Genomic DNA, 23,074 nt, shown 5'->3' on the forward strand with positions numbered 1-23,074 from the left:
AGCACCCAGGCCCAGAGTTCAAGCCCCATGACCAAACAACAAAAAAGAGAAATAGCTAGATGCAGGTAACTCATACACATAATCCTAGGTACTTGGCAGGTACTTGAGAGGAATGTGGTTCAAGGCCAGTCCCAGGAAGAAAAGTTTGCAAGATCATTTCTCAACCAATAGCTGGGTGCTGTCATGTACATCTGTCATTCTATGTGGTAAGACAAGGTCAGGAGGATCACGGTTCTAAGCCAGCGAGGGCAGAAAAGTCCTCCCTCTGTGGAGGAAGACACCATCTCCACAGAAAGAATCTACACAGAGGTGTGCACCTGTTAACCCAGCAAGGAAAGGAGGCTGAAAGTGAGTGGATCATATAGCTCAAGAAGTTGGACTCTCTCCAGAAAGTAAGCAGTGAAAACCTCAACTGGAAGCATGGCTCAGAAGCAGAGGCTCTGAATCTGAACCCCGGTCAGCGCTGCAAAACATAAAAATAAAGATGAAAGTGACTGACTCATTACTAGATAACTTGCTAACAAAGTTAAAATAGCAGTGTCTTATTTAGATAAATGAAGGGGACAAAGAAATGGGACTTCAGTTGTTTCTTTTTCTCCTTAGAGAATTCAAACACAATGTAGTAAACACAGAATAGGTTCAGAATTCATTATCAGATGTGAGAAGAATTTAAATGGTGTATATAAAATAGAAGGAACAGAGCTAGACTATGTACAACATTCCCCTAAAGATATACACTTAACAGTTGGGTGGGGGTAATGCACACCTTAATCCCAGCTCTTAGGAAGCAGAAGTTAAGTGGATGGTAAATTTGAGGCTATACAGAATGAAATCTGCCTCAAAAAAAAAAAAAAATGAGGGAGATACTTAGCTTTTTTTTTATGTTATTTTAATTGTGAAAGTACCATACAAAGGGGTTACAATTACATGAGCAAGGTAATGAGTACTTTTCTTACCAAGAATTGTTGCCTCCTTTTTTTCCTCTTCCCATCCCTGCCCTCCCATTACTGCCGCGCCCCCCAACCCCACCCCCCGTCCAAGTTGTAAAGTTCTTTTTTCGACATAACATCCTGTACATTTCATTGTTGCAATGGGTCCATCTGTATCCCTATTTAAACAATTTGATTTTTCCCTTCCCCTCCACAAATTATACCAACATCATCAAATACAGTGAAAACAGGGGTTATACCTTGGAGGACGGACATACAAAGCAACAAAGAAATCATCTTATAAATATGTTAGAAACAATAGCAAGAAAGAAAAACCATTTGAGTCCTTACCTTGGGGTTCATTTGGCCTAACATCATGCTCTTCATTAGATTCCTAGCTATAAATACTAGTTTCTAAACAGAAGTATTTCATAGCAACATGCAGAAACATAGCAGGCAAACTTTCATTTGTAACACAAAACCACGTCACAGCTTTCTAACACACGTGGTACTTCCTTTTTCTTAGTCATTATGAAATAAAATCACTTCTGAAAGAAGAAAATCTGTGAATATTCTCTTATGTTCAAGCTGAAAATCTTGCCTAACTTTCCTAAATAAAATTCTATAAAAGTACAAGCTTCAAGAAAACTTTTCAGTCAAGAAGAAATTATTTATCTGCTTTAATCACCAGAGCATGACATTCAAGAAAAGGATTTGGAAATTGTTAATATGACCCATCAACAATTTGATAAAATACAATTTTTTGTTCTGGGGAGACAAAAGTTTTTGGGTGTCTTATGTTTTTTTTTTTCAAAATTTATGTCACATTATGTTGAAATATTTATCTGCTTTGTTATTTATTTCAGGATATTTGCCATTTCTGTATAATTGCTGAGGAATACTTAGTCACATTTATTTATATTAAAATAACAAAATGGGACAAACATAAAAAGGCATTTTGAACTTTGCTATTTTAACCACTTGATACCCTGAGTATACAACTTTCCTTTATGATAAAATGTACCAAGGCAGGGGCTCAGTTAACTTTATTCATACAACACTTGCAAAACTTGTAAGATTTTGACAATATAAACATCTCAGTTCCAGTGCATTGTTTGGAGGGAGCATTATCCTTCAATATTTAACAGATGCAAGTGAGGACAACTGGGTGGTAGGAAGGAATTATTTTTACTATGGAAAGATGGGGAAAGAGATGGATCATTTTCAAAAAGAAACAGATCATATTTATTAAGTAATTCCCTTATAAACTTTAGAGCTTGGGCCAAGTTTCACAGAAATTTTGGATGGGTATTAAAGTCTTGCTTTCTTTCTCTTTTCTTCTTGTTTAACAACTACACACCAAAGGTCATCCAATTTCATAACCTTTCGGACAAAATATGGAAGCAAGTCTCAAATCTGATGCGGTATCTGATACAGATTACTTGTTTAATGATTCCATCACTTCGATGGTTGGCAGTCTATTACAGAAAACTTGAGCTAATTGAATAATCAGAGGAGGGAAAATAGAGAGCCACTAACTAAAGCATGCTAAATATACATCCTAATTCACTGGATAAGTCAAATATGAAAATTTCTAACTCAGTAACTGATGCAAATACCACCTAACTACTTATTATTTGGCATATAAAAGGGATAAAAGTAGATTTCATGTTTCTTAAATGCCATTTTCACTAAAATTAAAGGCAATACTCCAAATGAGAAATATTATAATTTTTAATTTTACTACATCAATCTTCTCAATAGTTTATCAAAACAAAGAAACAGGACACCAATTATTTCTTTATAGTACAGACACTGACAGGCAGAGGAACATGAACTTGAGAGTCCACTGTAATTAGGTGCTGGTATTGTAATTTTAGCAACACACCAACAGACATAATCAACATGTATAAACATAAAATGATTCTAGCAAATACATATCTCTTGTCAAACAGAAATGTTACTTTGTACAAATTCTGAGGAAAAAATACTTAAAACTTTACAAAGGCTGAAAAGATAACTTTTAAACAAATGTTTCCTATAAACCAGGAACAGTAAAGCAGGTAAAATTCTTGTCTTCATTAAAAAACATTTAAACAAATGACGTCTATATAATTCCCTGTCAGAGGATGAAGCATTTGTTTCCTACGCTATGTGTCAGAGTCACTTGCAGATAGATTCTGGTCTGCCGTCACTCTGGGCCATCACTCTCCTTGTCCCAGTCTTTCATAGATGCTCCCATCATGAAGTCATCGCGGAGGATCGTCCAACCCGGGCCCTCTTCTGACTTCACTTCACTCTGAGAAAAATTAGAATCAAAATATTCAGAAATCAATTAAACCATAAGAAGATTTAGAAGTCCAAGGTACAAAACAAACTTCTCAATGCTTAGGTTTACAATACAGGTGAAACCAAAATAACTTTTAAGTTGATTTTATTTACACAAAATAATGAATAGGCCAATATATAATAAAGTACTACTTAAAATAAAATGATTAATACCCTATAAACGATGAAAGCAAAATAAAAAAATTCTGGAGCAAGGTAAAAACATGCAATCTTGGTCTGGCATCAATTTTTATAATTTTGACAATAAACATACAATAAAACAATGTAACCTTGAATGATAATTTATTAGAAAAAATTGGGGAAATTATTTCAATACAAATAGAAATTTAACAAATGCCTTTAAACCAAAATAAATTAAAGGCAAGAAAGAGAAATGAACCTCAGTATTCTGCTAGGGTTTTAATAGATGGTATCTCATTTAGCATTTTATAAAAATTTGAACCAAATGTTCTTCATTTAAGCTATGATCCCTCTACCTGATCCAATCATGTAATCAAAGACTAATCACATGCTAAATTTATAAGTAACTGAAACAGGCAATAAGCATAACAGGCAGTCAATTCGTTGCACTGTCCTAACAGGATTTATGTAATACATGAGCCTAAGAAACATGCTTCCATTCCTCGGGACAACAGTACCACCTTGTGGTATTAATTAAGTAATACAATACCAATGCATACAGAACTCTAAGAACTATAATCAAGTATATTTCTCAGTGTTCCGGAGACCGTGACAAAAAAGAAGTCCTTGTCTTACAGAGTTAACAATCTATATATGTCTATTTATTCCACTTAAAGATTACCGAACTTGAATGTAAAAAAGCAAATTTAAAAAACCATGTTGGAAACATGTGCTAGACTGTTTATTTAACTCTGCTAAAGCTTCTCTTTTTTCTTTTTTGAAACATTCATTCTATTAAGGAGGGGAGGCATTTAGACAAATAGGAAGTTTACTGGATCATTCCTATATTCCTGGAATCAAAAAATACTTTGTACTTAAACCCTATAGACTGGACAGCAAGTGATTCTGGGTGAAAACTTCAGAACTTAATATTCACAGTTGTATAATCTGACCAACATAAAGAAACAAAACATCTATGCTGAAATATTTTAGAATCAATCACAATGGATTTTTTATTTTATTCTGTTTTGTTTGTGTGGGTCCTAGGGCTTAACTCAGGGTCTAGATTGCTGTTCTTTTACCTTTTTGCTCAAGGCTTGTGCTCTACTGCTTGAGCCACAGTTACACTTGAGGCTTTGTGGTGGTGAATTATAGATGTCTCATGGACTTTCCTGCCCAGCCTAGCTTTGAACTGCAATCTTAAGATCTCAGCCTCCTGAAAAGCTGTATTACATGCATGAAGAAGCACATGTCCCTGAGCTGACATAATAGCTCTAATGCTTTTCATCTTGTACTAAGGGGAATAAAATGAGAAAGCAGCACTCTAATCATGATTTGTTAAACCTCTCCAGCCCTTATTTCTACAATATGAAACCTGTTGTCTGGAAACTGAAATTCTATTTCTACTGGATTAAGCTACTTCACTGGATAAGAGGCCGTTTTCTCTGATTCAATTCAAGCTTTGTCAATTTCTTCACCTTCATTAACAGAAAAGCTACTTTCCCCCCTCCTAATTAACACCCCCAATTAGAATACCTTTTCTATATAATTAGCAGTTCAAAGCCCTCAATTAAACTCTAAAAAAATGTACAGCTATCCAAATAACTAACTAGCAAAAATACTTGTCCTAACTTGATACTGTGTTTACTACATATCAATATCTCAATGTTAAGTCTCCAAACTGAAATAACTACACCTACCATTCTGTCAAGTTTCCAACCAAGGACAGGCCAATGGCCACATTCCTAACTTTTATGCAATAAGTCCACAGAAGGACTTCCCTTGACAGTTAGTCCCCTCTATTAGCCTGAGTTACTCTTACTGGTAAGCACCAGAAAAGCCAGAGGCAACAGATAAACCAATAAAGGGAAGAGAGGCAGGAAAGAACACAGGACAACACACACCTTAAAACACTGAAAACAGAAAAAGAAGATAGAGAGGGAGAGAGGAACATGAAGACATCATCTTTAAAAGCTGACCCACCCATGCCAACATTAAAATTAACATTATAATTGGCATCACCATCCAGTAGTAATGGTCCCATGCCATTACTTCTGAATAGGAAACTCTGGGAGATAGGGCCCAGAAATCCACTTATCCAAGCTATCCAGTGATTCTGATGCACATAGAAAATTTGCAAACCACCAGTTTATAGACAGATAAATACTTCTTAGCAACATTTCTGGCTCACTTTTATAAAGCCAAGTATACGGTATAGCTAAGAGAAAAAGACTTTTGAAAGTATATTAGATTTTGTAAATCTATCATCAAGACTGGGTTCTGTATGCCTTAAGACAGCCGCTCCTGAAGCCATCATTACTGTTGTGCTCTGATGCAATGATTTGCAGGAAAAGAAACAAAGGATTTACTGTGAACAAGTCTGGGTCAACATTTTTAAAACAGATATTCTATACAGCAACTGTCAGCAGGGCAGCTAAGAAAAAGTACTGTTTAAAAGGCACAGGGATGGCTGTCTAACTTTTAACACCTACATTTGGGCTCAAGAAACATGCAGTAAGAAAATAGGCAGATCGCCCATGGCCAGGGGTCAGTTTGAACATCAATGTTTCTGCTCCAGTGCAGAATTCAATAAAACTACAGAACAGTGACTTGTTTAAAAGATATAAGCTATAAGGACAGGAGCAGAGATACAACAGAAACACAATTTTAGAAGGTCAAGGGCTTAGGGTATAGGTCAAAGGTAGCATACTTGCCAGCATGCACCAGGCACAGTGGGATTGTTCTCCACAGCACCTCCACAATGAAATAGATGTAACTGAAGAAACTCTTTATATTGGAAGTAAAGGGTGCAGTACTGGGGTTTGAACTTAAGGCCTCATGCTTGCTGAGCTATTTTTCAGATAGAGCCTGTGCTTTTGCCTAGGTTCAAACCTCGTACCTCTAGCCTCCTACATCCACCTCCTGTGTACCAGTTATTACAACCCGGCCCATCATACTTCATTTATTTCTTTTCCACACAGAACCTCCTTAACTTTTTGTTTGTTTGTGTGCCCTGGGATGGCCTCAATTTACAATCCTCCAAATATACACTTCCTGAGTAATTACAGAATTACGGGAATGACACCATGATGCCCTATTAGGTGAAAAAACTAGATAAGTATTAAAGGAAGCTAAATCCTAACACTGCAACTGTAAAGTTGATAGTCAACTTGTTTACACTGCATCGTGTTCAAGAAATAGGAGCTGGTAGTCTTGGGTATTTCTGCAAGTAAGGGTCAGAGTGGAGAGACCAAAATTAAGTGAGTGGAGGTTGCTCTTGGAGAAACCAATCGACCTCCAGAGTCCCTTTCCACAGTCGTGCCATAGACTTGAGGTTTAATGTCCGTGGTCTACACAGTCAACCGCACAGGCACAGAACCGGAAGGAAAACCCCAACTCTTCTGACGTGGGGCTTCCACAACACTGGAGGGCAGACATTCTTCCCGCAGGCAGACTATGAAAAACCTCACCAAAATTAAAATAAAAAATTCCCACCAGAAAACTGTAACATTCATACGTTCAAACCTAGCAGCAAGGCACACTCAAAGAGAACATTTTTAGAGGAAAAAGTCACTAGTATCCACAGGAAAACGTTCTGCATAAAAGTTATATGAAACATGAAGTAGATAACAAAGAGGCTGGGAATGTGGCTTAGTGGTTGAGTGTTTGCTTAGCATGGATGAAACTCTGGATTTGATTACTCAGCACCAAATAAACAGAAAAGGCTGGAAGTAGTACTGTAGCTCAAGTGATAGAACACTACACTAGTCTTGAGCAGTTATTGAGAGTTAATGAGAGGCTCATTAACAGAGCCCAGGCCCTGAGTTCAAAGCCCAGCACTAGCCAAAAAAAAAAAGGAGGAGGAGGAGGAAGAGGAGAAAAATGAGGAGGAGGAGGAGGAAGAGGAAGAGAAAGAGGTGGAGGAGGAAGAGGAAGAAGATAACAGAGTATGAAATTTAAAACACGATGGTAGAAAAAAAAAACAACCAATGAGAGTAAAAAGACAAAAGCAAATGACAAAAAAGAAAAGAAAATAAGGAAATAAGGTAGATAAAATGAAGATCAGTAAATTCAATAGATAATTAATAAAGAATTCTACCCAAGAGTGAGCATAGACAGAAAGAAATTAATTTTATACTGAGTAGTCAAGTGTAAAAAGAGAATGAGGCATTTTTGGACATGCTTATACCTCCACAAAACAATGCTAAGACAGAAAAAGACATACAACAGCAAAACAGGTGGTCTACCACAGGAAAAATATCTTGAGGATCAAAGTGAAAGACCACTCCAGAAGGAAAGCTTCACATCAAGCATAAAAGACATTCTAAGCTGGGTGCTGGTGGCCTTTAATCCTAGCTACTCAGGAGGCTGTGATCTGAGGATTGCAGTTCAAAGCCAGCCTGGCAGGAAAGTCTGTGAGACTCTGATCTCCAATTAACCACAAGAAAACCGGAAGTGGCACTGTGTCTCAAGTGGTAGAGTGTTCACCTTGAGTAGAAGTGCTCAGGGACAGTACCCAGGCCCAGAGTTCAAGCCCCAAGACTGACAAAAAAAAAAAAAAAAAGACATTCTACAGCAGTGTGACTACAAGGAAAGACATGCTAGTGTTTTCACCACCATGCTATCTGCCACTGCACTACCATTCCTACTTACGGATGCTTTGCCAAAATTTAGGAGTAAATGGAGAAAAGACAAAAGTTACAAGAATCACCAATGAGAAGTCAGTCCAAGAGCAGTTCTGAAGATCGCAAGAAATTTAAATCCCAGAATAAAAACTAAACTCAAGAAAGCAATTGACCCAGACAAATGAGAAGTCTTCTAAGAAAGAATGTCTCATAAAAACTGTAACAATGAAGTTTCATTGTGAAAAGTTAAATAAACTGAGGTTAAGTAAATGCTAAAAATCAAACAATTATAAACTAGGAAAAACAAATGAAAAACACATGTAATATTAGTAGTAGACAATACGTGCACAGATATAATATTAAATGTCAAGTAACAATTAACTATGTTGAGAGCACAGAGAAGAAAACACAGACTATAAGAGAACTAAATCTTTCTTTACCTATAACAGGAAGTCAGTAAATAACAGAATTGATAATTCCAAAGCTACAACTGTATACACATTAGTTCTAAACAGAGAAGTATAAATGCCAACTAGATTACATAAAGGACAAGGAGTGGTTCCCTTAGGATAGAAGCTATGTAGTGGGCAGAATGAGGCAGGAAATATGTTTATTAGTAAAATATGGCTTTCAAACTACATGAAAAAATTAATGTAAAAGAAAAAAGCAAAAAAGAAAGGGGGGAGGGGAATATACCTATCATCTCTATAATCTTAAATTTCCTAAACTTCTTATAATGTCCTCCAAAACAATTCCCAAGAAACTATTTTTGGCTTTTTCTTAAAAAGCTATATTGATTCTGCTTTACTTTCCAACTTATTCAATGAAAGAAAAAAAAGTAAATCAATGCTAAAAGATAATCAATAAGAAAACAGCATATCAATAGCCTAATCATCTGAAATAACCTAAATGCACAGAATAAGAACTAAAAGATACAATGAACATGTTCAAGATAATTTCCATGAAAGTCATAAATTGAAAAAAAAAGACATTACATTTACTGATTACGTATACCAATTTACTGTATCTTGTCCATAAGCCTGATCTACCAGTGAGTACATTACTTGGAGTGCCTACAAGGGAAAGATGTATCAGAAATTAATCTAACAAGGGAAAGCCTGAAGCACATTCCAAATATGCCTTTCACTGGAGAAGCTTTCTTGGAGTAATTCCTGAATAGGTTTAAATAGTAAGTCATGCTAAGAATGAAGAGTTTTTACTTTATTTTGTAACACAGAAGTAGCAGCAATTTGATATATTCTTTTTACAACAGCAATAAAAACCAAGTGAGTTCTTCATTTGAATGTTATTCTGCGGATTTCTACAATGTAAGTCATAAAGTTCAGGAGGTCGAGTACTGAGAAATAAAACCTTTTTAAAGCTAAGCATAAAAACAGTTATATGCCAGGCACTGGTGGCTTATGCCTATAATCCTAGCTACTTATATGCCAGGCACTGGTGGCTTATGCCTATAATCCTAGCTACTCAGGAGGCTGAGATCTGAGGATCACTGTTTCAAAGCCAGCCTGGGCATGCAAATCCATGAGACTCTTATCTCCAATAAACTACTCAGAAAACCGGAAGTGGTGCTATGGACTCAAGTGGTAGAGCGCTAGCCTTGAGCTGAAGAGCTGAGGGACAACGCTTAGGCCGAGTTCAAGCCCCATAACCGACAAAATAAACAAAACAGTTATATATAGGTATTCAGTAAAGATCTTCCTACCCCTAGGATCAGCCCAGGATCAGTTAGTTCCACTTATCCCTCTCTCTCACCCTTTTCCTCCTTCCTTCCCTCCCTCCTCCTACTTCTCCTTTTCCTTTCCTTCTCCACCTCTCTCTCATGATCTCTCTTTCTCCTGAGCTCTCCTGATGATGACGCCTGTAGCTGTGCAAATACTATGCACACAGTCTCCATCTCTAATAAAACCTCATCCTTACATATAGGTCCCTGGAACACATTTCAAATCCAAACTATAGCAACTATGTTAATATCTAAGTACAAAATACAATCAAAACTGATCAACCTACTGAATCTTTCAGAGTGACTACAAAGTAACATAGATTAAATGACCTAAGGCAAACTGCAAGATAACTTTTCATGCTTACATGGAAAAGTAAAACTAAATACAAAAACTAAGAGCTTAATAAAAACCAAATGATTCAAGGAAACAAAATAGACTAGTATCCCCATTGCCCTGGCTTTATTCAAATGTTTAATCAAGATTATACAGTAGCAGTCTGTGTCAATTTTGACCAAGGAGACAACAATCAGCTTCTATATCAACAAGCATACACTGGAAAGTATTGAAAAGAACACTGAGCGAGAACATTTGGAATTATTCATTAATCTAACACCAAATAATTAAGAGCTTCATTTCATTTCATATGTTGAAGGAAGAAAATAAAGTCAAACCTTAAAAAGTCACATCTTTATTTAGCAATCAGCAATAACTGACTTCACTGCCTTCTCAAATAAGAAAGTTCACTTTTCATTCTAATCTAGTTTCATCTAAATTAAGAGTGCTAAATTAACCTACTTGTGTTGTTAATTTTTTTAATTAAGTTATTTACAACTTTAGTTAGTAATGTACCTATAACTGAGTAAAGCCTATTTGAAAATGCTTCCTGTGAAATAAAGAATATAAAAGAAATCTCTCTATTAAAATAAATGTTCTGGCAGACTTCATGTGTGAAATGTAGCCCTTGTTTTTATAAGTTGAATAAGCAACTAGATTTAGTGGAGAAGGGGGTTGGTTTTTATTTTTTTAACTATTCAAGACACTTTTTTTTTTTTTTTTTTACAATACTGGAGTTTGAACTCAGAGCCTCATAGCATGCCAGGCATATGTCTATTGCTGAGCATTTGATTTTCAGTAAAATTTGATTCCGTTAAATGACTAGAAAGCTAATTCCAACAGGTAAATGTATAAACATTTTCTAAATCAAGCTCTTTAGTTTTGTAGTCATTCACCCTACATCTGAATCCAGATTCTATTGACTACTATACATGGGAACTGGGTAAGTGATGTCCTGACCCTTAAAATGAGAGTTTCACTTCTTCTGAAAGACCTATCTACAACAAAGGAAACACTAATAAGCCATCTCCCAGGCCCTCAATTAAATACTTTTACTAGCTGAAGCCCACAGATGCCTTCTATCTCCAGAACTCCCAATTTGGGAATCTGTAATAATGTTCTGTATACAACTCATAAAGATAACACAAGTCAAGTTATGGCAGCCTCCTCTTAAAACCCATACTTACTTCTTGATAATGAAAATCCTGTTAGTAATATAGCTATTTCAGCACAACCTAAAATGAAGAACAAGGCAAAAATGGACCAATTTCTAGTTCTTCAAAATCTAGTTGAATTATTTTGTAAAAATTGTGCTTTACTAGATTCAATACATTCAAATAAGTAAAAAGTTTCCAAATTGAAACATAATTATATTAAAGTATTTTAAATATCTTTTCAAGTATCTAACAATTTACATAAGAAGTCTTTGAAGTTTCCTTTAATATTGGCTTCCAGCTGTAGAATTCTCCCTTGAGAAATATTTTTTAGGAAAAAATATGCATACTAAAATATTTGCCTGTGAATGTATATACAGTGCACCTTTCTAAGCACTCTGTGTCTTTCCATACTTAAGAGGGATTCTCAACGTGGCAGTCTAGTTCTAGAATCTTTGGCCTCAGTTGCACAATATGAGAATATACCCAACATGTATAATACACATTCCCCTCAAATATCCTTAACTGCTTACTACATGAAGTTCTGATTTTTAGCAAGAAACTGTATTCTTTTGACTTTAAAAAATGAACTGTAAGTGCAAGCCAGGGACCCAAGATCCACTTATATGGGACAATTATTTGCTTTTTAAAACTTCAGTATTACAATGTGAGTATATTTTCATACAATACGCCATTAATTTTAATTTCAAGTATCATTAACTAAAGATTTCTATGACATTCCATAATAAGTGGCTCTATCCTTCACTTACACCAAATTTCCATGTCAAAATGCTGATATTACCAAACATCAACTCCCATTAATTACAACTGCTGTTCAGGAGAAACTACACTCCCCATGAAAACTAAACTGCCAATTAGAGAAGTGAATACAATGAGAAACTGGCTTCACACTCTTCCTCTTCCCATGAACCGTAATGTGTACAATCCTGCTCATGCTCATTTTAAGCTTGGGAGTCTGCAGCTTTTGTCTCAAATCTAAACTATTTAAGCATTTTCAGTAAACAAACATTAAGCTGAATTATTTACAAAGTTTGGATTCCACACATTCCATTAGAGCAGCTTTTATGTGAAGTAAAATACTGTTGCCCTGCAACAGGGGCAATTAAGGACGGGATCTTCTCACCCCTTTGCAGGACCCTCCACACCCCAACTCCACCTGAAAATTATGTCCTGAAAAGGGCTTCCTAACTACCTGTATGTGTGGAAGTCCTCCCATTCCTAGACTTCTTTCTTTCAGGAGCAAGAACTCTGCAGTCTAGGAAGCAGAAAGTCTGGGTTATATATCAACACAACAAAGAGCTTGTAAGATACCAAAGAATCCAAGTATTTGAAAAGCATTCCCAACACTAAATACTTAGCTATGAAGAAATTACTAGGTGGCATTTAAAAGAAATGTATGAGAAACAGAGCCTCCTAACTTAATTCTGTTTGACATTTAAAGAATTCACCTTACAAAAATCAGACAAAAATAAACACTAAGAGTCTTCCTTCTGGACTTTTGTTGAAATTTGTTGTCTCACAATCATTATGGAAATTACTTTCCTATTAAAACTAGCTAGCATTTTCCCACACTACAAAATTACTTTTGTGGCTTAATTGTAAGAAAACAAAACCTGAACATGATAGTTTTTTTTTCAGCTACAAGTATGTAATCCAAGAGTACAAGTAGCATATAGCCCGTGCTTTCCCAAGAGCAGTCCAAGCACCACATGTACTTGTATCCCGCCTTCAGGTGAAATGAAATCCTACAGAATCTGACAGGATTTAGTTGGCTTTAAAAAAAAAAAAAGAAGCAAAAGGAATAATGACAACATCCAAGACTAAAAAATAACACTAATGCCTCTTCATTCATAATATCTTGGACTCTTGATACAATCAAATATGCTATTAAAACAAATGAAGATGTGGCTCGAGCACCAGCCTTGTGAGAATCAAGCCAAATGAGAACATTAGGCCCTGAGTTCAAGCCTCACTACCTGCAACAAAAACAAAAATCTCTTTGAATAAGTATAGGATCAGAATGGGAGAAGAAACATATTATTCACTTATTAACTTTTTAATATGGTCCTTAAATAAATGTAGGTTATTTTGTAGCCTTAGTGTCTAAACCCAATGCATCCTGCTGTACACTGGTATGTGTACAATGTGGTTGTATTTATTTGGTCTTAGGGAAAGATCATGTGTTCTGAACTAGGAGTTGCCTCTCTCTCTGAAAATTAATTCTCTATAGCTAGACACTTTTCAATTTGTTCATGGAAAAAAACTCTCTGAAATGTATAATTTACCTTTCCAGACTTGGCCAACAGGCTGATGTCCTTAAAGACACAGAGCAGCAGTTCTGGCCACCAGGGTCACCAAGGCATCCTCTGCTCCTGAGACATGCTGTTTCCCTAACTACCGAAGTCCTGAGCTTCACTGTCATCCTTGTCGCTTCTCATGAGGCTCTGCAGCAGGCACTGCCGCCAAGTCTCCACCTTTCAAACATGCTCCAATTTTCCTACTCCTGATTTGGGGCAAAGCTGTCACGTATCTGAACCAATTTGGGAAAACTGTGAAGGTCACTTATTTGCAATTCCCCATTTCTTTTCTGCACAACATGCTAGTCTCAAATCAAGTCATTCTGGACCTCCACACTGACTTCTCAAGTTTTCTGGGTTTTGTTTTGTTTTTCTGTTTATCACCAATACCCCTCCCTCCATCCTAATACTATTTTTTGTTTTCAGAGACAGAACCATGATGGTTGGCCTTGAACTTAATCACCCATCTCAGCCACTGCAGTGCTGGGATAGGCATAAATGATAATGTCTGAACCAACACAATCTTTATTCAGATTCTCCCCTCTAGATTGGATTATGTCAGTAACTTCTCACTAGGTGGTCTTATGAATCCATCTTTCCCTTTTTGCAATCCTTTCTTTACCTTATAAACAGTCAAATCTGGGGCTGGGAAGGTAGCTCAGTGGTAGAGCACTTGCCTTGCATGCCTGAGGCCCTGGTTCAATTCCCCAGCACCACATAAACAAAAAGAAAAAAAGCCGGAAGTGGTGCTGTGGCTCAAGTGGTAGAGCGCTAGCTTTGAGCTGAAGAGCTGAGGGACAGCGCCCAGGCCCTGAGTTCAGGCCCCATGACCAGACCCCCCCCCCAAAAAAAAAGAAAGAAAGAAACAGTCAAATCTGACCATGACACTTATCTGATGAAAATTGGCCCCTGACTAAAAACTAAATTCCAAATACCTTAATAGAAGATCTGAGATTTAAAGTTTGATCTCAACCTACTTCCTCAGAATCTTCTTTATCCCCATCCATCAGCAGACACCCTATATTCCAACCTCTATGTGAGAAGAAAATAGAAAAGAAATAAATTAGTTGGTTCCTGTTTGGGTTCCACTAACCATAGACTAAAAGAACTGTATGTACACCAAACATGAAGGAAATTGTTCTTCATTATCCCCTGAACAAAGCAACACTAACAACACAATACTAGGGACATAGCATTACACTGTATGATAAGCAACCTAGGAATTAAAAGACACAGTAGTGAGGTTATATTAAAATACAAAACCACTTTATATAAAGTATTTAAACAGTCCTAGATATTGGTGTCCACAGCAGTCTTGGAACAAATCCTCCAGACACTGAAAGACAACTATATAAAGAGCAAGAAAAAAACAAAATTGCAGTCTGTTCTTCCTCTATCCTATTCGCTTCATGACATGTTAAAATTAAAGCTATGTTTCCTAGAAGTACATCCTTCCTGAGAGTCATATTTCCTACAAACATCACCACATCACATTTTTTTCCAGCTTTCAGTCTTTCTAGCCAGATGCAATGGCTCACACCTATAACCTCAGCTTCTCAAGAGGCAGAAATCAAAATGATGGTTTGAAGCAGGCTTGATAAAAAGATAAGACCCCACATTTCAATGAAAAGGCTAGGCAGGTGACATGCATGTCACCCTGGCTACTCTGAAAACAGAAGTAGGAGAATTGTAGTTCATTCTAGCCTTGGCAAGAAAGCCCAAAACTCTACTTGGAATAAAAAGGGGGAAGGGGTACAAGGCAGTGTCTCAGAGTAACTGCCTAGCAAGTGCAAGGGTCAGTTCAAACCTCAGTACCACATATGCGCACACATGTGTGTGTGCAGGCACGTATACACACATAAAAGGCAAGATCTTCTAATTATATGTGTAACACATTTACAGCTAGGCTGACTTACAAAGGGTTGCTTTCTTGTTCCTAAATGAACTACTTACTTGGTGGGTTTATTCACTCTGGAGACCAAAACTCCAATTTGACAATCAATCCTTAACCCCAAATTTTTATTTGGGGGCTAGAAATTTTTCTTTGCTTGGACGTTCTCTATTCATCTATCAGTACTCCTTTACATAGCTCTACATAACAAAAATAAAATAGAATAAGCTCCTAAGATTCATTTAATAGGATTATAATATGATATGATAGTGGGAAAGAAAATGAGCACTGTAGAGAAGCAGACCATGGGAATGAATTCACTTCCTGTTTACCTGCACCTACACAGAGCACTGAAACATGAGTCATTTCAAAGAAGAAAGCATTATTGCTAATGTGTACTGCCAAAGGTGTCATGTGTTTATATTTGACAAAGTCATGTATATCCTCTATACAAATAACTGATCTAACATGGAAGTAGAAAAATTAAACATTAAGTATATAACTGAAGAAATATCTCATGGCTGTAGATGACATATTACTTAGAAAAATAAGTGCCCTGAGCTCTAGTTGAAAGCCCTCTGATTTATAAGTATTAGCTGTTATCTCTTCTGAAATGGGCCCATCAAGTACCGTTTTGTTTTACTTTGCAATGTCCAGGCTCAGCTCCAAAGAATAAAGTATAATTAGTGACTCAAACATAATTTATCACTTTGACATCTTTTAAAATACTTCTAAGTCTTCTAAAAATCTTTCCCTAAAAAGATTAAAAAGCTATTGGTTATTTTTCCTTAAAAAAGTTTTCTGAAACATAACTTTCCAAGTACTTTTGCTTCACCTTGTATATAACCACGGTGCATAATAAAATTAGAAAATAAACAGATGAGAAATATCTTAAGGATATTATTCAAGACAAAAGGATCTGACTAAAAATACCTTCATAAGAGCAATTCTAACAAAAAAAAAAAAACAGCTATAAAAGTGTAAAATGACCACGGAGGAATTTAATCAAAGAGTATCTACAAACTGTACGACACCAACAAAAGAAACTGAAGAAAAGAAAACAACAGAAGCACCCACATTCATGGAATGGAAGAATCTTATTAAAATATTGACTACTCAAACTGATTTACAGAACCAATGCAATTGCTACCAAAATGCCAGTGACATTCTCCATAGAAATATAAGGCACTCCTAAATCTGTGTGTAATCATCAAACCAAAGACCCCAAATAGCCAAAGTAATCCTGGGTAAAAAGACAAAGCCTAAGTCATTACAACACCTGACTTCACATTTACTACAAGCTTACTACAAAGCCACAGTTAATCAAAAGGCACAGTCCTCGCATGTATATAAAAATCTAGATAGTTTGTATGTTAGGTTGTTCGGTTTTCAAAACAAGGTCTTCTTCCTATGCAGCCCAAGCTGGCCTCAAATTCAAATCCTAATTCAGTCTCCCAGGTTCCTCGATTACCAACATGTATCATCACATCTACCGCCAACACATTTTTGAACAAAGCATCAAGGGCAAGAGATGAAGGAATAAAATATGGATGTGATATGTATGTCTGTGTGCTTGTTTATACATACAATGTACATGTACAAATGTATATAATAGATATTTTTACAAACACATTGTGATGAAATAGGTACTATTATAATGGTATATAATTTGGCAAAAAGGGGAAAAGCAACGAAATCTTGTCCTTTTTAACCACATGGATGGATCTGGAGGTCTTTAAACTAACTGAAGTAAGCCCGGCACAGAAAAACATCCCACTTGTATGTACAATTTTTTAAAAATGCTCTCACACAAGTAGATAATTACCAGAAACTAGAAAAAATAAGGGGCCAGAGTAGAAAAGGGCTGGTCAATGGGTACAAAGTTACAGTTAGATAGAAGGATAAGTTCAAGTGGTTTTTTTTTGTTTTGTTTTGTTTGCTTTTGTTGTTCTGTTGGTCATGGGGGCTGAACTCTGGGCGGGCCTAGGCACTACCTTTCAACTCTTCAGCTCAAGACTAGCACCCTACCATTTGAGCCACAGTGCCACTTCCAGCTTTTTTCTGCTTATGTGGTACTGAGGAATGGAGCCCAGGGAACCCAGGGAACCCAGGGAACCCAGGGCCTCATGCATATGAGACAAGCACTCTACCAATGAGCCAACTTCCCAGCCCAAGTTCTAGTGCTTTAAGGCTGATCACAAAGCACTATATATCTCCATTTAAATACAAGAAAGGATTCTGGGTACACTCACTATTTACAAAAAAGAAAAAGGTAATAGAAATATTTAATTAACTTGACTTAATCATGTATACCTAATGTATACGTGAATCGAAAAAAAATTACACTATACCTCATAAATCCCTACAATTATGATGCATCAATCAAGAAAATTAAAATATGAATTAGGCAAAATGGCAACCAAATGGCATAGTCTCTAATGCTCTTTTGCTAGTTTCTAAACATACACATTAAGGGACAGAAACTGTTGTGTTATGATTGACTAAAGCACAACTATATACATCATAACTTTTCTTTAACCCAGTCCCAATGAGATTAAAATGTAGTTTACACCTTTTCCCTCAAAAGGTTAAAGAGCCAGAGAAGCATTTATAATCATAATCACCCAATCACATGATCCTCATCAACCCACTTCAACACAAAAATGATGTTTGAAGCTTTGACTCTTTTTTTTTGGGGGGGGGTGGAGGTCGGTTGTGGGGCTTGAACTCTGGTTCTGGGCGCTGTTTCCAGCTCTTCAGCTAAAGGCAAGCACTCTACCACTTGAGCCACAGTGCCATGGTAGTTTATTGGAGATTAGAGTCTCACAGACTCAGGCTGGGAAGGTGGCTCAGTGGTAGAGTGCTTGCCTTGCATGCATGAGGCCCTGGGTTTGATTCCCCAGCACCACATAAGCAGAAAAAAGCCGGAAGTGACACTGTGGCTTAATGGTAGGGCAGTACCCTTGAGCTGAAGAGCTGAGGGACAGTGCCCAGGTCCAGAGTTCAAGCCCCATGACTGACAAAAAAAAAAAAATGCCTAGTTGAGGCTCATGGACTTTCCTGCCCTGGCTGGCCTTGAACCGAGAGCCTCAGATCTCAGCATCTTGAGTGGCTAGGATTACAGGCATGAGCCACCGGGGCCTAGCTGCTGACTCTTCTCAATTTCACATCATCACATTTACCTCAGTGGGTAAAACTTTTAAACGAAGCTGCTGTCCTCACCCACCATAGGATTTCAGATAAGAAAGATGCAAGTCCCACCTATGATGATTTACATGATCTATCAGGCTCTTGAATTCTAATAGCAAGGACATGATATCTACAATTGGTAACTTCCATCTTGAAGAAATTGTCATGCTATGGGTGTGAAGCAACTTGAATAAAATATAAAAAGAAAACAAAAAAAATTCTGTACATTATACTTTTGGTCCATTTCAAAACTCTTTAGTTTAGGAACAAGAGTCTGTTGTGCTGGCTCCAGGTAAAGGTCTTACCTGTTTGGCTTTGGGATTCTTCTCATTTGTGTTCCCATCCATTCCTCTCAGAACACTGATGAAATCTTTCTTGGAAACAGTAGATACCAACTTAGCTTGTTTTCGAATAGAGCCTCCTGCTTCTTTTACCTTTTCATCCACATTCTTTTGATGTTTCTGGACAGCATTAAATAGCTGCACCACACCCCTAAAGAATGCAAAGTGACCAGAACACTGAAGTTTATTAACATTTGCAAAGAAAGTCTTGAATGGTTTAAAAAAAATCTGAAAATGAACATAAATTTCACTAAATAACTTTTGTGCAATTATAACTAAGAATTACTTTTTATACAAAATATATGTAATGGGTAAAGACACACAAGTAGAAGGAAGAGCCAGGATTTATGGTTTTGTTGACTAAAGCATTGGACACTAGAAAGGATCTGCTGTGACTTAATTTCATCTGCAAATTGGAAATTTAGAAGGTATTTATATGTATTTATCTTTAATGTTTGTGTTATGAAACTAATTTTAAAATCCCATTTTGAGAGCTAGAGACACTTGCCCAATGCACAAAGCCCCGAATTTAATTCCCAGCACCTCCAAAAACTTGCTTTTAAAGATACTCAGTTTTAAAATTTTGTCCTAGATAAGTTCATGCCAAGATAAATCTGAAGACTAAGGGACAAAGGTGGTGTATAAGAGAACATAAGTAGGAAGCCAAACACAAAAGTTTACCTGAAAAAAACTAAAAGTAGAATAGAACTGGAGATGTGGCTTTTGTGATACAGTGCCTGCCCATCAAGCAGGAGTACAGGCTCCTGAGCACTTGAAATGCAACTGGTCTGAATTATTATGTGGTATAAATGTAAAATACATGATGAAATTTTAAGGACTATATAAAAAAAGAAAATTTTTAAATCCTATTGATACCTATTTTGTATTACTTTTGAAATGTTTTAAATATATTAAATATTATCAAAATTAATTTCCCTCACTCAAATTACTTTTATTTTACAATAAAGCTACGAGAAAGTTTTAAATTATGGAAGTGGTTCACATTATAACTCTTCCGGATAGCACTGATTTATTAATCTATTCCAATTCTAAAATTCTAGAATCTATAGCTCCTTCCTAGAAAAATTCTTAGTAGCGGCAATCTGCCATGGGCCAGCACATCCTGAGTATTCTTACCAAGTTTTGCAAGAAAAGAAGGAGCCTGACTGTTCTTTTATAAAGTGACTTCTCTCCCAACAAACCATAGCTTTGGCAAACCTTATAAAACCAACATTCCCCAGCATAGTGTGCCTCTCTTGCCCCTGTGGTACAAAGATGACCAGTGAGAATATGAAGCTCCAGCTACAGCTTTTGCCATGAGTAATGAAGTCCCTATGTCTTGGACCAAGAAATCTCTTGTCTTCTAAAATACAGGCTGGATTGTTAGCTCGGAAAAAAACCCATGCATGCCCTTTAGCAGGGCCAACACCACAGTGAAACAAATGAAGTGCCTACAAAATTTGAGGAGATACTCCTCTCATTCTCCTGTGCTAATCCTACAGTTCTCTAACTCAGAAAAACCAAACACACTGGGGAGAAATTAGGTGTCCCATGACACACAGTAAGTAAAAGTCAGTGCTAGCATTTCAACTCTTTCAAGCAGTCTGGTCTTATCATATATGCCCCTAATCATCACACCACCTCATTAATACCTAGATGGATTAGAAAATGACCAAATTAATCTAAGTAACTAACACCAAACATAATTGCTATACTCCTTAAGTAGCAGTTTCAATGTCATCTCCTCTAGAAGCATTCCTAGCTCACTGGAAGAATCTCCTGTTGTGTGTTCCTGCAACACAGAACATGTCTGTATCCTCAGAGAGACGAATTCCTACTGATGAAATGCAAGGACCACCCAGCAGCCACCGGAATTTACTTATCTTTGGATCCAAAGGCATGAAATAAGTGTTTGGTGCCAGAGATTTTAAAAAATAAAGTAAAAAGTAAAAGAATAGCATGAAGCTGTCATAATAGAGTAACTTATTATCCTATAAATAAATAGAAGATAACAACAAAACAAAAAAACCCTCTAGTGCCATAAATTCAGATAACTATGATTAGAGAAATGTTCTTGTGATTATAAAGACAAGATGACCTGAAATAGGTTCATACTAAATACACAAAGTACATTCTTGCCTCATAAGACCACCAGAATGTTTGATTGGATACAGTATTCAATAGCAGGCTCAGCTATATATCACTTAGATCTGAGAAGGCAGTTTAGTGAGTCAAATCTGGTGAAAAATAGATCACAATCAAAGCTTTAGTCTATTTATTTTGTAAAGGGGAAAAACACTATCTTACCTTGTTGCAATTCTCTGAAGATTTCTTTCTGTTTCTTTGTCTTTGACAACATCTGGCTTTACTCTGCACATCATTTCCCACTCCCGCTTCTTATCAAGCTGTGTTATAAATATTGTTATGTGAAGGGGTATTAGGCATTTTTCAAAGTGCAGCAAACTTTGATATGACACTCTATGAAAGGACAAAGGTAATAAATCATTCTGGCTTAGGTTGTCATGGGGACTTTTTCAAAAAAAGAAAACCACACTTTTCGGGGTTCAGCTCAGAGAGCCTATGGTTAATACTCAGCTTGCCACATGAGAGGCACAAAGTGAGTTTCTGTCAGGGTCACTGACAGCAGGAGTCTGGAGAGCTGCCAGCATGGCCAGCCAGCACACAAGGTAGGATGTCAGACAGCCACACAACCTGACCTGCCGCCACCACAACTGCAGAAGGACACAGGCAAGAAGCCAAGCTATCTGCTTTAGCAACTCCAAGTTTAAGCACTCCTCTTTATTTCCAAGAAGTGACTTATCAATTGTGACTTCCTAAGACTATGTATTAGCTTTTAAAAGAACTGTATCAGCCAGGCTCATGCCTATAATCCTAGCTACTCAGTAGCCCGAGATCTAAGGATCACGGTTCAAAGTCAGCAGGGGCAGGAAAATCTGTGAGATTCTTATCTCCAATAAACCACCAGAAAATTGGAACTGGCACTGTGACTCAAGTGGTAGAGCACTTGCCTTGAACTGAAGAGCTCAGGGACAATGCCCAGGCCCAGAGTTGAAGCCCCACAACTGACAAAAATAAATAATGAACTGTATCATACCCAGATATTCATACAGTGATCATTTTTCTCTGCACAAAATCATTTAAATCCACTTCTCCTCTCACAGAACATCTGACCAATACTTTTACCATTGGGCCAAAACAGAAGGGGAGCTGGGAAATAAGAAACCCCCACAGAATATGGTTCAGAATGGCCTCCAAGTAGTAGCCTGATTTGCTTGGTACATTGTTCCGGTCTGTCAGGCCAACATTTAAGCAAACATCAAATATACTGATATAATGAACTTATTACCTAGAAGCTGATAGGCATGAAAAACATTCATATTGGGATAGGTGGGAAAATGTCTCCTTTTATTTCTTCCTTTCTCTCTCATCTATTTCTCATTCTGTACTGATGAAAATATCTAACAGCAAAACTATATTCTCTGTGAAGATTAGCCTGATTCCTTCCTAAATAGATTCTTCTCCAAATCAGAAATCGTAATGCTAATTTACAGTCTCCACCGGAAGATGCTGTATAAAAATATTTGTCACTGCTATTTTGTGTTCCTCAGTATAACCAATATGCTAGCATTTGAGAAAAATTATAGAATCTTCCTGGCTTTAGAAATTCTTGTCTTCACAAGAATTTTGATTAAATTAAATTAAAAATTCTAATATTTAAGGCCTCTTCTAGCTTTATCCAATTAATAAACAATTATTCAATTTTTAGTTGAAATGCTAAAATTTTACAGATATTTATCTTTTTCTTTTTTTTGGTTCATCATAGGGCTTGAACTCTGGGCCTGGTGAGCTGTCCCTGAGCTCTTCAGTTCAAGGCTAGCGCTCTACCACTTGAACCACAGTGCTGCTTCCATTATTTATTTTAAAGTGGAATGAGAGTATTGAATTAATAATAGAATATATGTTGTGTGCTATGTTTCTAAGATGTTTAAAAATGTCCATCTTTGTAGGCTTTTACACAGTGCAAGCATTTGTTTTGAAACAAGATTAGTATGTGGTAAACAA

The 23,074-nt window shown here is 36.7% G+C and overlaps 1 protein-coding gene across 1 annotated transcript in view; it reads right to left on the reverse strand.

Moving 5' to 3' along the window:
* Nucleotides 1-1,009: 1,009 nt before the first annotated feature.
* The window catches only part of Rrp15 (ribosomal RNA processing 15 homolog), a 35,906-nt gene continuing 13,841 nt past the window's right edge, over nt 1,010-23,074 (reverse strand). Inside the window, exons 3-5 of the mRNA XM_070041481.1 lie at nt 21,299-21,396; nt 18,956-19,142; nt 1,010-3,228 (exon numbers count right to left, since the gene is read on the reverse strand). Of these exons, the coding sequence (XP_069897582.1) occupies nt 3,121-3,228; nt 18,956-19,142; nt 21,299-21,396 (393 nt within the window). The 3' untranslated portion in view covers nt 1,010-3,120. The remainder of the gene's footprint in view (nt 3,229-18,955; nt 19,143-21,298; nt 21,397-23,074) is intronic.

The sequence above is a fragment of the Dipodomys merriami genome, unplaced genomic scaffold, assembly GCF_024711535.1.
Source record: "Dipodomys merriami isolate MVZ:Mamm:240054 unplaced genomic scaffold, mDipMer1.0.p SCAF_31, whole genome shotgun sequence".
NCBI lineage: Eukaryota > Metazoa > Chordata > Mammalia > Rodentia > Heteromyidae > Dipodomys > Dipodomys merriami.